Source organism: Mytilus trossulus, chromosome 7 (genome assembly GCF_036588685.1).
Source record: "Mytilus trossulus isolate FHL-02 chromosome 7, PNRI_Mtr1.1.1.hap1, whole genome shotgun sequence".
Classification (NCBI taxonomy): domain Eukaryota; kingdom Metazoa; phylum Mollusca; class Bivalvia; order Mytilida; family Mytilidae; genus Mytilus; species Mytilus trossulus.
The window spans coordinates 1,471,797-1,487,763 of NC_086379.1; the positions used below are offsets into that span (position 1 = coordinate 1,471,797).

A 15,967-nucleotide genomic window follows, 5' to 3' on the forward strand; every position below is an offset into this window, starting at 1 on the left:
TGAAAGACCACATGGTATATTCTTATTGTTTGTACTTTTTTTTTACTTACTTTAGCCAGATCTAATATCCTATCCATGGCTGGTTTCCTTCTCTTTCCATCCTCTGAGGTCACATTACTGTCCAGTCTGACCATATCAAATGGTATCATACTGACCATGGACATCCAAAGTAATAACTCATATCGGGTTTCCCAGTTCTGAAAAAAATATTTACATTTTTATTTTGATTTGAAATCCACAATTGTAACCTAAAATGGTAAATTGGAAAATTGTTGTGATGTGTTTATTCAAAAATACCTTCATAATTAGATACTGTGGATTGCTGAAAATTTTCATATTTGAGGAAATTTGATTTTGCGGTTTTGCCAATCTCAAGCCTTTTAAAAATATGCTATTCGTTGGACATTTGAATTTGTGGTTCAACTTTACCCACGAAATTTGGTATCCAACGCATCATAATCATGATAATGAATCCACAGTATCAAGAAAGAACAACATTTAGGACAGGGAAATAACAATTATTTGGAGGTTTGACCAAGTAATTTATGCCTAACAAACTTTTACACCTGGCTGTAATTTTGACTGTCCTTAAAATACATTGTATGCAATTTTATTTTCAAATGTCATTATTTTGCACAAGATTTTGTCTTTCGATTGTTAAAATCTTCTGGCCAACTTAAATACCTTAAATTCAGAAATTATTGCGATGTTTTTATTATTGCAAAAAATGCAACAGTTATAATTGCAATAATTTTAAACTTGGGTTTTGAAATTTTTCATATGAATTTAAACAGCATTTTCTCAATATTGCAAAAATTCAAATCAAATTTTAGTGTAAAATGATAAAATTGCAATGATAAATAAGCACAATAATTTCTGAATTTACAGTAAAACAAAATAACTGATTATTGACAAACTTTAACCTCAACTTAATCTGAATGTTAACTGCTACTTTGTCCATTTATCAGTAAGATATATGGAAAAATAAAAATAAATAATGTCCAAATTTTGGTTTAGATACTTTCTTTTGGTAATAAAAAAGCTTCTGTCAAATTCTTATAATATTTCATAAAGGTTTGTCAAAGTAATTGATGTAAGAGAAAACTTTGAACACAGACAGAACCTAAATTTTGACACCAAATAAATTTTTCATATATTAATGGACATTTATATACCTAGGAAATAATACTCTTTGCCAAAGCAGAATTTTATTACATACCTCATAGTCTTTAGGATCTTGTGCTGTTAATAAAGCTATGACTGGTTCAACATCAGCAACTTCATGTGGGAACAGTCTAACAATGACTTTTGCACCTCTCATCTATCAAATATTTATAAAAAAAACACAATTAAATTGATATATTTTTCCTATACACAATATATGCACATCAGCTTTATCGCGGAGACAACTTATAAAATTATTTTGATCAATATAGATGTTGTTTATGATATCAAACAAATGGTCCATCTTAAGACTATAGAATTGGGCACAGATTCTATGTATAAGATATACAATAAATTTTCTTGATTTTTTTCTGAATGTGCGTTTAAAATTGTCTTTCAATTTCTTACATCTTTTCTATTTTTTCACATTTGAATGTGCAGTAGTTTGGCAGGTTTTGTTGTGCAGATTTCTTCTTACTAGTAACAGCTAAAAGATACAGGCCTTAGAGGGTCATGTGAATCCACGGGATTTGGTGATATATGCATTAGAAGACTCTACATTCTGTATGTATATGCCTGTCCCAAGCCGGGAGCCTGTAATTCAGTGGTTGTTGGTTGTTGATGTGTTACATATTTGTTTTTCGTTCATTTTTTGTACATAAATTAGGCTGTTTGAATTGTTTTATATTGTCATGTTGGGGCCTTTTATAGCTGACTATATATGCAGTATGGGCTTTCCTCATTGTTGAAGGCCGTACAGTGACCTAAAGTTGTTATTTTTGGTGTCATTCTGGTAACAATGGTAACCATACCTGTCAACTGACCCGTATTCTGCTGGTGTGACCCGAGATTTTCACAATTCTGAGGGATCACCCGGGACACCCGCCGGGTCATTAAAATCACCCGGGAATTCCGAAAATGACCCGATTTCACCGGTATTTCTTAGCCTTGAGTTTGATTTCATAAGTAATAAAAATTATATTACTTTGAAATACCAGCAAATTCGTAATTATTCCATGCACAGGAAGTTCATCTAGCTATGTAAACTGTCAAATAAAGTGACCCATTAAGTGCATGGCTTCACTTGACAGCTTTGGTGTCAAACACACTGTTAATTAACACCAATTACTTTAGCTTTAGGTCGTAAATAAATCTAAGAGTTAGAGATACTTCCCCTTATTTGTCACCATTCAAAATTATTCCTTATATTTAAGTTTTATGGGTGAAAAAGGTTAAATCATAATAAATATAAAATTCAAATACATATTGAAAAATAACTTTCCATTATTTTAATACCTTAATACAATTTTTTAAAAAAAGTTGAAAATATTTTTTTACATTTACACTGCTTTTAACTGTGTTACTATATTTTATCATTCTCTAATTTCCTATTCAATTCATGGATTTGAAAAATAAATTCTAGTATTAGATGATTATAAAAAGTAAGGAACATAAGACTGTGTTACACAAAATTATAAAAATCATTAAAAGCTAGTGCAATGAAAAAATAATTAATAAGATTTAAAATGACTTAACCAAGTGAACATGCATTGATGTACTGGTAGGTATCTTCCATATACATTATAAGAAAATGTGCCATAAATACTGAAATTCAGCTCGAAAAGTTCGTACGCGTTATGACCTGAGATTTGAGTCTTCAATGCAGGTCATGACCTGCATTTTCATCGTCACAGGTTGACAGGTATGGGTAACTTACCTTTGTTATAAGATACAGATACCATGGTAATTTTTAAATTGTTATTTGGATGGAGAGTTGTCTCATTGGCACTCACACCACATCTTCCTATATCTATTTGAAGGTTAAATGGATCAGTGGGTTTGGTGATGAAGGATTTCTGGTAACCATGGTAACTTACCTTTGTTATAAGATACAGACATTTGAAGGTTAAATGAATCAGTGGGTTTAATGATGAAGGATTTCTGGTAACAATGGTAACTTACCTTTGTTATAAGATACAGACATTTGAAGGTTAAATGGATCAGTGGGTTTGGTGATGAAGGATTTCTGGTAACCATGGTAACTTACCTTTGTTATAAGATACAGACATTTGAAGGTTAAATGGATCAGTGGGTTTGGTGATGAAGGATTTCTTATGATCTCTAACAGCTGTGTCATCAACGATTCTACAAAAGAAAGGTTAAATGTGAAATTCTTTTAATGAAAATTTGCTTCTAGTTTTGGACAAAAATAAAGGCAACAGCAGTATTCCGCTGTTCAAAACTCATAAATCCATGGACAAAAAACAAAATCGGGGTAACAAACTAAAACCGAGAGAAACGCATTAAATATAAGAGAAGAACAACGACACAACAACGAAACCCAACACACACAGAAACGGACCAAGCAACAGACAAAACACCACGAGAATAACAAATATAACATCAAAACCAAATACATGAATTTGGGATAAACAAGTACCGTGCCACGCATTTTCTTATCTCAAAAATAAGAGAAAACACAAACGACTCAACGTTAAAAAACTCTTTAACTCATCTTGAATAAGAACTTATAAACTACTGAATACATAAACTGGCTAAAATACGGATTCACTATTTAAGGGGGAATCAATTTTCATGGATTGAGGCACTATTTTGTTTTATAGTATAATTGATTTCATGATGTTGTGCATGTTTTCTTACATGCATTTCAAAATTACTGCTTTGTTAAACAGGATTAACCCAAAGCCACAAACTCCATCAAAATTGGTAATATCAACAAAATATAATAATGATCTAAAAGCAGCTCATTTCAGGGGCCGCTTTCTGATCTTTCTTTCAAAAAGCTAAAATTATACTTAGGGTTTGCTAAATCACACAAAGTTTTAAGGTTATTCAGGTTTACTGTCCTACATTCCCAAGATTTTAAATAACCATGCCATGATGCTAAAATAATAACGACATCAATTCCAGATAATCATGATAATTACACTGCATGTGTATATAAATGAACCTTTTTAAAGCACTGTAAATTAATAAATTTATGTGATTATTTTTATACAAAAATAGCAAGATTTATCAATACCACTTAACATGTTAAAGGAAAAGATGCACACAAATAACCTAATCAAAATTAAGCAATATTAAGTTTTCTGGCATTTTAATTTGCACTTCTTCAAATAATTTAAATATGTGAAAAATCATAGTGTTTATGTTAAGGGGAAATAACTAGAGGTTCTCAAGAGCCTGTGTCGCTCACCTCGCCGGACGACGCCAAGTGATGGGAAAAGCTCACTTGGTCCTTTGGGCCAGGTGAGCTAACAATACATCTATGGCAAGTGAGACAATCATTAAATGCATACCTAGATGTCTTTGAATCTATAATACATATCATACCTTAATGTCTAAGTCTATATAATACATATCATACCTAAATGTCTATCTATTAGATGAGGCTGTTCTTGGTACTTGTCAACAATAACTGTAAAATACAATGTAGAGTATAAACTATGTCTGTCACATGATCTCACTAATTTACACTTTTAAATCTTGCGTGTATAATGAACATCCCGCTAACATGTTTAACCCCGCCACATTATTTATGTATGTGCCTGTCCAAAGTCAGGAGCCTGTAAATTCAGTGGTTGTCGTTTGTTTATGTGTTACATATTTGTTTTACGTTCATTTTTTTACATAAATAAGGCTGTTAGTTTTCTCGTTTGAATTGTTTTACATTGTCTTATCGGGGCCTTTTATAGCTGACTGTGCCCTTTGTCTTTGCTCATTGTTGAAGGCCGTACAGTGACCTATAGTTGTTAATGTCTGTGTCATTTTGGTCGTAAAAAAATGCACTATTGGTTTACAAACATTTTTCAACTTAGTAGAGTTACTTCCCCTTATTTGTCACCATTCAAAATTATTCCTTATATTTATGTTTTATTGGTGAAAAAGATAAAATCATAAAAATATAAAATCAAAATACATATATATTGAAAAATAACTTTTAATTATTTTTATATCTTCATTCAATTTAAAAAAAAAAGTACTTTAACTGTATTACTATATTTTATCATAGTCTAATTTCCTTCACAATCAAATGATGTGTATAGACAGTCAAGGTCGTTAAAAACTTCCATTTGTTGTATCAAATGATGGTATTTTTAAAAGCTACAAAGCCAGTAGTCTCAAACATTTTAAAATTACATATGAAAAATTATTCTAGTTTTTGATGATCACAAAAAGTACATAAGACTGTGTTACACAAATTTATAAAAATCTTTAAAAGTGCAATGAAATAATAATTAATAAGATTAAAAATGACTTAACCAAGTGAATATGCATTGATATACAAATGTACATTATATAATTTATAAGAAAATGTACATGTACCATAAATATTGAAATTCAGCTCGAAAAAGTTCGGGCATAGGACATTTGAGCGAAAAAGAAAAAAGCACATAGGGTCATTTGAGCGCCGACTTCATAGGACATTTGAGCGCCGGGATATTAACCTTACCTCAGTTTTCAGACAGGACATTTGAGCGAAATTTTCCCTGATAATTTTACACGAATTAAGATTTTTTTTTAAAAGTAAGAAAAAAAAGTAAGATTTAGTTATAAATATTTTTTATTTTATTTCACACCCGAGTAATTCGACCGGTTCTGGCTGGTTTATGTAAGTGAAATCCTAAGTTGATCTCTATTTACCAATCAATTCTACTATAATTCATTGGCTATGCAAATTTTCTTTGTTCTAAAATTCTTATATATATATCTATTAAGTGAAATGTCCCTTGGCACTTGAAATCTTAATACTAATAATACATGTACGTGTTAAAATGGATATTATTTTGACCGAGACTAATAATTCCTTGACACTATTATCAAATTGCAATCTGTGACTTACATAAAAATTCGGAGTTTGAACATTGATGCACCGCAGAGCCGAACAGAAAAGGAGAAGGAACAGAATCTCCGGGATTTGCATTCGAAATACTGCCAGCAGGAAATTACGAGGGATTTTTATGTCAGAAGCCTGGGATATAAGTTCCAAGCCCGAACAGACTTGTAAATAATGCCGTTGCCGAGTTTTATGTTTTATGACAGTGCTTTGTTTTTAGTGCTTTGTTTACAATTAAAAGATGTTTTAATCTTTTTGTTGGTAAACTCCTGTTTTATGACTGTGCTTTGTTTTTAGTGCTTTGTTTTTTACAATTAAAATATGTTTTAATCTTTTTGTTGGTAAACTCCTCATTTAATGAACTATATTCGTAAGAAAATGTGGTATGATTGCCAATAAGACAATTCTCTATCCAAGACTTGTTTTCGCTCAAATGTCCTACGCTTATTCTTATTTTCGCTCAAATGTCCTAAAATTTAGGCGCTCAAATGTCCTATACTTTGGCGCTCAAACGTCCTTTTTTTTCGCTCAAATGTCCTGTCAATGCGCTCAAATGTCCATTGCCGAAAAGTTCTTACGTGTTATGAGGCCAACCTTAAAAATATGTTTGTTTGCAGTTTTCCGACTACCTTCAGACTGAAGGGTCGGTAGGTAGGAAAAATATTTTATTTTATTAGCCAAAATACAGTTTTAACGAGCAGTTACATTAAACCAAGTTTCTTGTGAAGAAAAAAAAAACATTCTAAAATAACAAACACCGGACATGCTGAAAACCAACATCAAATGAACAGGCATTTTCAGATAAATTTTTTTTTAACCAAAACTGAAACTTTAACATAGTGTCATTATCCAATTTATGACATAAAATATGGTATAATTATTAAATACTGGAACACTTATAAACAAGGAATGTCATTATGACGAACTGTTTTAAAGAAATATATTCAGACATGTATGCTTCTTGACTAGAATGTTTTCATGAGTAGAGTATTTTCATCAGAAAAATGTATATATTATAGATTTTTAAGACAATTATTAAAGTGTATTTTTAATAAAAAAAAAATAACCATTGAATCTTCCTTAATTGAAAAAAAGTATTAAGACATCCAACTGTTTTCATATTTCTAACAATATTTAATTATATGTGATAAGGTTATATTTTTGCCAGGCTTTAATGAAAACCAAAGAAATCTAAAGTTTGGGGTGAAATCCACAGCATCTCATTAAAAGTAAATGGTCTGTACTGAAATGTTTTAATGCATAAAAAAAATTGACAGCATAGCTCCTGAGGACATGTTTTAATAGAATTCACACAGGCCACACAGTTTGGGTATATTTAATATTGTAAGAAAGAGAATAGTTGCAATGGGTGGGACAGCCCCCTTATCCTAAAGGAGCATACTCATTGCAATCAAAGATAGATTTAATATAGAGAGAGTATATTTATTTTACAAGCTAACCATTCATTTTCTCTACATCTTTGTGTAGTTAGGGTTGCTTCTTATTGATTTGGCATGATCTATATCCATTAACATTTCAAATGAGCCCTTCCTCCGTACAGGCATGTTTACAGATATCCATGAATGATGAAGATTTAAGTCACGGAGGAGTGGTTTCATCTTTGTCGTCTTCACGATTTGTAGAAAATATGCCATACTTCAAGCTGCTGTCGAATTATTTAACCACTGAAATTGGTTCCATAAAGTCAGGCTCCACAGATTCTGTACCCGATTTGTTTGAGACAGAATGGTTATCGTGTCAGTTATGAATATCCGCTGCATCATCGTCAATGATATCATCACACATCATTACATGTGCCTGAATCTGTATAAATAGTTTACTTATAAACTTTTTTGTTTGTTATTTGTCTTAAAATTGACACGAGACGACAGCGTAAAGTACTCCTCCGTGACTTCATGGATACCTGTAAACAATTTCCATGTGCTTATCATTCAATGGTCACATGAATGCTTGACGGAAAGCTAAGGGTAAACTGCAAACAAACAATATTTTAATTTAAGCCTGACCTGATATTTGATTCTTCAATGCAGGTCATGACCTGCATTTTCATCGTCACAGGTTGACAGGTATGTTTATATAGATTAGACCGTTGGTTTTCCCTTTTGAATGGTTTTACACTAGTAATTTTGGGGCCCTTTATAGCTTGTTGTTCGGTGTGAGCCAAGGCTCCGTGTTGAAGGCCGTACTTTAAACTATAATGGTTTACTTTTTAAATTGTTATTTGGATGGAGAGTTGTCTCATTGGCACTCACACCACATCTTCCTATATCTATGGAGAAAGGTAAAGTTAAAAACACTCAAATGTTCCAAAAAAAATTTAATTTTTTAATATGAATGTGTACAATGTCTCATTAATCATCAGACAGATTTGAATACATTTATGTCAGATGGAAAAACTTATAACTGCTGATCACAATGATCTCCCCTCGAAAATCAAGAACCTACAACTTTTCATGCAGATTTTTACCAAAAGTTTTATAGCAATAGATATATTCAAAATGCAGTGTCTGCAATACCCCACATGCATATGGATGCTTTGAACTTTACTTTGAAACTGATTATTTTATTAGTTAGAGGCTTGGGATACCTGATGAGGAAAAGCCTTGGCAGTTAAACCTTAACCGAAACACCTTAAAAAACAACAAATATTTATGATAAAATATTGAATTGAACAAAATAGATTATGAAATAAAGTCAAATACTAAGAATATGTATTGGTATATATAGGATTGGTTCTGGACTCGTTATATCTCATTCAAGTGTAGCCTATTAATGCCAATTTAGCTACAGTCCTTCCCACATGCATAATGGATCAGACACTGCCTCATAATTTAAAAGATATGTAATCCCATTGAAAAAGTACACTATGATTGACCTTTAAAGATCGGGAATTTTGCATGTTCAAATGATGTTCTGGATTTTGGAATCAACCCCCCCCCCCCCCCCCTTTTTCTTTTTCTTTCATGTTTATAGTTGGGCAGTGTCGTTAAATTCTACTTTTCATGCCTGGTTCACAAATCTGAACTTTTTTGAAGGTACTGATTATAAGTTTTGATTGAAATATATATTTTATGAAATTATGTTTGATGATGTTTAACTATTTTTAATGAGTCATGAGTTATGTTTGTTTGTCTATCTTTCATTATCAGTGTAACAATCGTAGCTTTCTTACATGTAAATCTCTCGACAGTGGTTTCAACTGCTACCTGGTCTTTATATATATCTTTCAGATTGTCTATCAGTCCTTTGATTTCAATAATTTCTTTGAATTCTTCAAGTATGTGTCCTTTTCCAATTTCCTTTTCATCATTTTCGATGTTGTCCGCCATGCTTAGGAATCGAATAACATAACGGGATTTTTCTTTAAATGTATTGGAAAAATACGAGAGACATCGGGTTTTGCTGCATTATCTGTCCTTGATTTTCGCGGTTTTTTTCTCGAGTCAATTCGTCTCTTAAAATTTTTAAGCAAAACACCACTCGATAAATTCGACACCTGACGTCAGCATTAACAAAAGTGATCATCCAAAAGGAACTATCAAAGTATTCCATGGCTTATACAACGTATAGAGCTCAATATTAGAGATGTGGGACTTCATAAAATCAGGTCTCATTATATAATGGATAAAAACGTACAATCAAAAATGTCAACAGTGAAGATTCCACCAACCGGCATGGATAAACGGTATAATAAAGCGTATCACACGAAGGAAAAAGAAAGCTTTAAAAAAAGCTCGAACAACAAAATCAACTAAAGATATAAAGAGATACAAAAATATAAAAAAGACTTCACAAATAGAATGTAAGAATGCATATTCTACATACATCAATTGACATCATATTAAGCCCAGAGCAGAAATCAAATCCTATATAAGAAGTTCTGGAGTTTCATCAAGAATAAAAGATGCGAAAAATGGAGGAGTTGCACCATTTAGAAACATAGATGGCCTCACATATTCGGATAACAAAATGAAGGCAAATCATACTCAACAATCAGTTCTCTTCAGTATTTAACAGCAATGAAGACAAGACAACCATAAAGAAAATGAAATCAAACCCGTACCCAAACGTGGAAACATCACTATTGGGGAAAACGGAATACACAAACTACTATCAAATCTAAACATACATAAAGTATCAGGGCCAGATGAAATCTCTACAAGATTATTGAAATCAATAGCTCCTGACTCTAAATATCGCCAATACTTACCATCTTTTCCCAATACTCAGTAGACCAAGGCACATTACCATCTGACTGGAAAAATGCAAATGTAGTACCAATATAAGAAGGGGGATCGTAGTCAAGCATCAAACTACCGATCTGTCTCGCTAACTGCAATACTATGTAAACTATTGGAGCATATCATCTGTACCAATATCATCAAACACCTGGAAAACCACTCCATCCCGACCGATGCTCAACATGGTTTTAGAAAAAAACGGTCGTGTGAATCCCAAATCATCCTCACGATTCAAGACCTAGCAAAAAAACATCGACAATAAAGAGCAAGTAGATCTAATTCTCTTAGACTTTTCAAAGGCCTTTGACAAAGTCCCACACGAACAACTACTGTACAAGATCGACCATTACGGTATTAGAGGAACAGCATTAAAATGGCTGAGAAACTTTCTGGAAGACAGACAGCAATGTGTACTCCTGGAAGGAGAATCTTCAGAAACCTCACCAGTGCAGTCTGAAGTCCCACAAGGTAGTGTGCTTGGCCCGCTTATGTTTCTTATCTTTATAAATGACCTCCCAGAGTATGTGTCATCTTCAAATGTTAGACTTTTTGCAAACGACTGCGTTCTCTACCGACAGATAAGAAGCGAAACGGATGTGAACACACTCCAAAACGACCTGGATGGACTTCAACAATGGGAGGCAGACTGGCACATGGAATTCCACCTCCAAAAATGCCAGCTACTCAGAGTAACAGTAAAGCGGAAAATAGTCAATGCAAATTATAACATACACGGCCACATCCTAGAAGAGGTGGACTCTGTGAAATATCTTGGCGTCTCAATACACAAAACATTGACTTGGAACAAACACATTGACAACATCGCAAAAAAAGCTAGCTCCACCCGAGCTTTTCTCCAAAGGAACATCAAAAGTTGTCCTAGTCAAACAAAAGCATTTTGTTATCAAACGCTTGTAAGACCACTCATGGAATACTCTAGCACCATCTGGAATCCATCTACTAACGACAACATAAACAAATTAGAAGCTATACAACACCGATGCGCACGATTTGTTCTTAAGAAGAACGAGTAGCGTAACATCAATACTACAGAAGAGCTCAGTGTAAGGTCATCATGTTCTACAGAGTAGTACACGAACTGATTGCAGTACCAACAACAAATTTACAGCCAGTAATATCATCAGTTAGAGGACACAATGAACGATTCCTCGTTGCTTATGCCAGGACTCAAGTATATCGTCACTCGTTTATCAGATACCATCAGAATCTGGAATGGACTGCAACAACACGTAATAAGCTGTGCAACGCTTGAATCATTCAAAAGGGGTATGCAAGTGGTCCAGCTTCGATAGATGTACAACCTTGTTTTAATCGTTATTTTAAAAAAAAATCGCCGTATTCACTGTAAATAATCCGCACTTACCGCACATTTGTTGTTCTCACATAGAACATGTACATAAAACAGTACGATAATACTCCCCTGGGAGGCCTGTACTATAAAGGAAGAAGAAGAAGAAGGAAATAATTGGTACATCGTTAAAAAGAACAACAGCAAGAATCAGAAAACATTGAAAATATCAGTCGAATCATATATGTTTGTGCGAGGGGAGTAGTTCCGGATACAATGTAAAATTTCTAAGTAGCAACATTCCAGCAGCACCTGTAATACGGGGTATATATCTCCCAATTGATACGATATTCCTGTGCTTGCATTTCCTATCATGATTTTCTTGATAGAAGGTTACTGCTCACAAGGAAGCTATTAAACCAAGAGTTCCAAATGGTGAAGTTGAAATCATCCCGTCGTAAATTTTACGGACGCCATCACGTGTTGGTTGACCGTTATGGAATAACCGTTTCACAAACAGGGATGGGGTAATCGTAATCTGTAATCGTAATCGATTGTAATTGATTACATTTTTTCAAGTAATTGACAGTAATCTGTAATCGAAGACATTTTCTATTACATGTAATCGTAATTTAATCGATTACACCAAAAATTTGGATGTAATCATCGATTGCTTTTAGATTACATTTCGATTACTTTGGTAAAATAGTTTGATGAAAATTAACCTATTTCAGAGGAAAATATGCATGTTATCACTTTGTAGTACAGATAAAAAATTATGCATCAACAATACTTGAGAGTTAAGCAATTGCCTTATTTCTATCTATTGTCTCAAGCTGCATTATGAGGAACCAGATCCCCTACCTAAATTTACTTTATATCTAGTGTTTGAAACAAATGGATATAGTGCTTGTCAATAATTCAAGAGCTTTAATATTTAAATAAGAAAATAGATTTGAAATAATAAAATAGATCTTAAATAAGAAATGTGTCTGTCTTTGGTTATTTCCCGAAAACATTATTTTCAATCAGAGTTGAAATTAAAGCTTAGAATAGATAAACGGTTGATTTCTTAAATGTTATGATATACATAAAATTGAGAAAGGAAATGGTGAATATGTCAAAGCGACAACCACCCGACCATAGAGCAAACAACATATATATTAAATAAAAAAAGAACACATCCTTTTAGCAATGAACCAATGGCAATGCATAGCAATTCTTTTCAGAAATAGATACATGTATCCCTTTGACACTATAAATATATATTTTGTATATAATTTGATTGAAGAAGTTACAAATCTTAACAAAATTGCCTTTACTAATGAGATTATCAAAGTCTTCTAATCAATAACAAACATACTTTGTTTTTATTTCAATTATCTTATGTATAATTAAGAAGGAAATTTACAATATTTGGCCCCAGGTTATAAATTGTACTCCAGTGGCAGTTAAATAATCTGTAATTAGTGTTGTTATCCAAACAAAAGGTTTAAATCCTGCATGTCATTATAAAAATAAATTTTGATCTTAAAAATTAGCTGAACTAATTAATTATGCTTATTTTTATATTTCAATTAAACATTATAATTAACTATGCTAAAATTGTTTTTTTATAAAGAGTAAAAACAAAAAAGCTAACTTAAAAATAAGTCAGTAAGCTTAATTTTTGAAAAACAATTATTTATGAATAAGCGATTATTGCAATGCGTTGACATCTTTCATTTATGTTGAAAGTGAAAATTTCAAGATTTTTTAAATATTTCTAATCTTCATCAAGAGATTTGATCTAAAACGCAGCTATTAACTTATAATTTAGAAACATGCAATGCTTTGAATGATGCATTTTGTAAAGATCTTAATTTCCACTATTCAAATGTTGAGCAATATAATTGTGTTTTACTCAATAGTCATGTTGTTTTTTGTTGAAATGTTGAAGTATGTAATCGACAGTAATCGAAAAGTAATGTAATTACTTTTGATAAAGTAATCGATTGTAATCAATTACATACTAAAATTTGAGTAATCGATTATTAATCGATTGCACAAAAATCCTTCATGTAATCGATTATTAATCGATTACATTTGTCCGTAATCGTGCCCATCCCTGTTCACAAATGATATCGGATATGTTCTTTACGTCGTAACTACAATCCCCTTCCCTTTCATGATTCAAGTTGACCTACCGAATTAGAATATTTACCGGATTTGTAATCACATAAGCAACACGACGGGTGCCGCATGTGGAGCAGGATCTGCTTACCCTTCCGGAGCACCTAAGATCACCCCTATAGTTTTTGGTGGGGTTCGTGTTGTTTATTCTTTAGTTTTCTATGTTGTGTCGTGTGTACTATTGTTTTTCTGTTCGTCTTTTTCATTTTAGCCATGGCGTTGTCAGTTTGTTTTAGATTTATGAGTTTGACTGTCCCTTTGGTATCTTTCGTCCCTCTTTTACAATTAATGCACCTCAATAGACAATATTTATTAGCACAACCACATTTGCATTTATATACAGTATTAAGACAATGAACTGACAATTGTTAAATTGATTATGATTATATTAGAGTGACAGTGGTATTCACAACAAAGAAAAAGAAAAAAAGACTGACTATACACATGTGTGTATCAACAGTTAACACATTATTAATGTTCATAAACCCGAAAAAAATAAAACACACAAAAATTAAGTTGCATATTAAAAGAAACATAAATTCTACAGATATTCTAAATAAAAAAACAATCATTTTATGGTGATTTTTATAATGACTGGTAGACTGCTCTTTAAAAGTGCAGTCATATGCCTCAGTGTTATAGCTGACTGCAATTTTATTAAATTTAAATTAAGATTTTTATTAATAATTTGTATATAGGTATTCCTGAGTGATGTATATCATGGACAGACTGAGAAGAAATGGAATTTATCCTCAATTTCTTGTCTGTTACAGGATAGGCACATGCGTTTACTTCTTTCGATGTTGCTATTATGCCCCTTTCAATTGCTAGGAAATGGGCACTGAGATTAAATTGACTGGAAACTGATATCAGTTTTGAGTTAACATATATCAATATATTTGGGCCTTTTTCTAATTCTTTATGTCTAACAATTAAAACCCAAGACAGAACATGCCGAAACATAATTAACAATTTAATGAAAAGAAGTAGACATAATTTCAATACAACATGTATCACATCAGAACATCATAACTACATTTAGACAGTAACAAGTAAAATCACAAACACACTGAACATAAATTAGATTGTTAGTTTTCTCGTTTGAATTTTTACATAGTAATTTCGGGGCCTTTTATAGTTGAACTTGAATTTTTCGCAATATTCTACAATAGTCCAAATTCAGTCAATGAACAGGTCTCTTTGGTATGTAAAAGAGCACCCATACAGCTAAATGTATTAAAACGTCAGAATTTCAAAACACCTGACTATACATTTGCATGGAAAAATTAACAATTTATTTTTCTTTCATAATGTCCATCTTAAATTACTGCCCATTGCCACTTGTTTGATTGGTTAAAAAACAAAATTAAGAGGGTCTTAATGTGAAACATTTAACGTGTAATTTCATTCATGTGAAATTAACTAATGATCTTTAAATTCTAATTCGTAAACTCAAACGCACATAAATTTTATCTATCAAATAACCACAAACTCTTACATAGGAGACGCCACTTGCAGAGACAAGCGCATATTTTATTATAAATTTGAGTGTAATATTGTTGAAAGTTCATATAAATATATAGCTATTAAGCAGCTTGGACTGGTTTCCCCATACTGGTGGTCCACAAATCTGAAAATAAATAATATGATTAATACTGTACACTTTGACTGCAATGACTCGAATGACTTTAAACCACCTGACTTCACTCGTGCATGAACTCATATTCCAATCGAACCGACCTTACTATAATTAACCAAAACACGTGTTATCTATAAACAAACAACATTTTACATGTTCGATTTTGTACAACTTTGATAAATACATTTATCGCTATTTTGTGCATTTTTCCTTTTGATCTTTTTTTGTGATAATTTTCATATCATGCTTCTCGCTTGATATGGAAAAATTATCGCTAGAAACTAAGAAGCCACGTGGCGTTGTTAACGAAATTGACATCGAAATTGACAACGTCGTCATAGGTAAAATAGCGATAAACAGATTATCATTGGTCATCTCAACTCGATTGCTTTTCTCACTTTCGCTGTCCCAGCTCAAGCGAGAAAATCAATCTTGTTGAGATAATCAACGATAATCTATAATTATACTGCACTCGTTCTATTTGAGCAGTGAAAATGCGTTGACTGTATATTTCTATGTCATATACAGTCACTGACCTGATATAATTTTTCCTCGTGAATATT

At 32.3% G+C, this 15,967-nt stretch overlaps 1 protein-coding gene across 1 annotated transcript in view; it reads right to left on the reverse strand.

The window, feature by feature from the left end:
- Nucleotides 1-9,408, reverse strand: part of LOC134724473 (tubulin-specific chaperone D-like) — a 74,202-nt gene extending 64,794 nt beyond the window's left edge. Inside the window, exons 1-5 of the mRNA XM_063587503.1 lie at nt 9,216-9,408; nt 4,553-4,603; nt 3,212-3,309; nt 1,220-1,321; nt 51-197 (exon numbers count right to left, since the gene is read on the reverse strand). Of these exons, the coding sequence (XP_063443573.1) occupies nt 51-197; nt 1,220-1,321; nt 3,212-3,309; nt 4,553-4,603; nt 9,216-9,372 (555 nt within the window). The 5' untranslated portion in view covers nt 9,373-9,408. The remainder of the gene's footprint in view (nt 1-50; nt 198-1,219; nt 1,322-3,211; nt 3,310-4,552; nt 4,604-9,215) is intronic.
- Between the last annotated feature and the right edge of the window lie 6,559 nt (nt 9,409-15,967).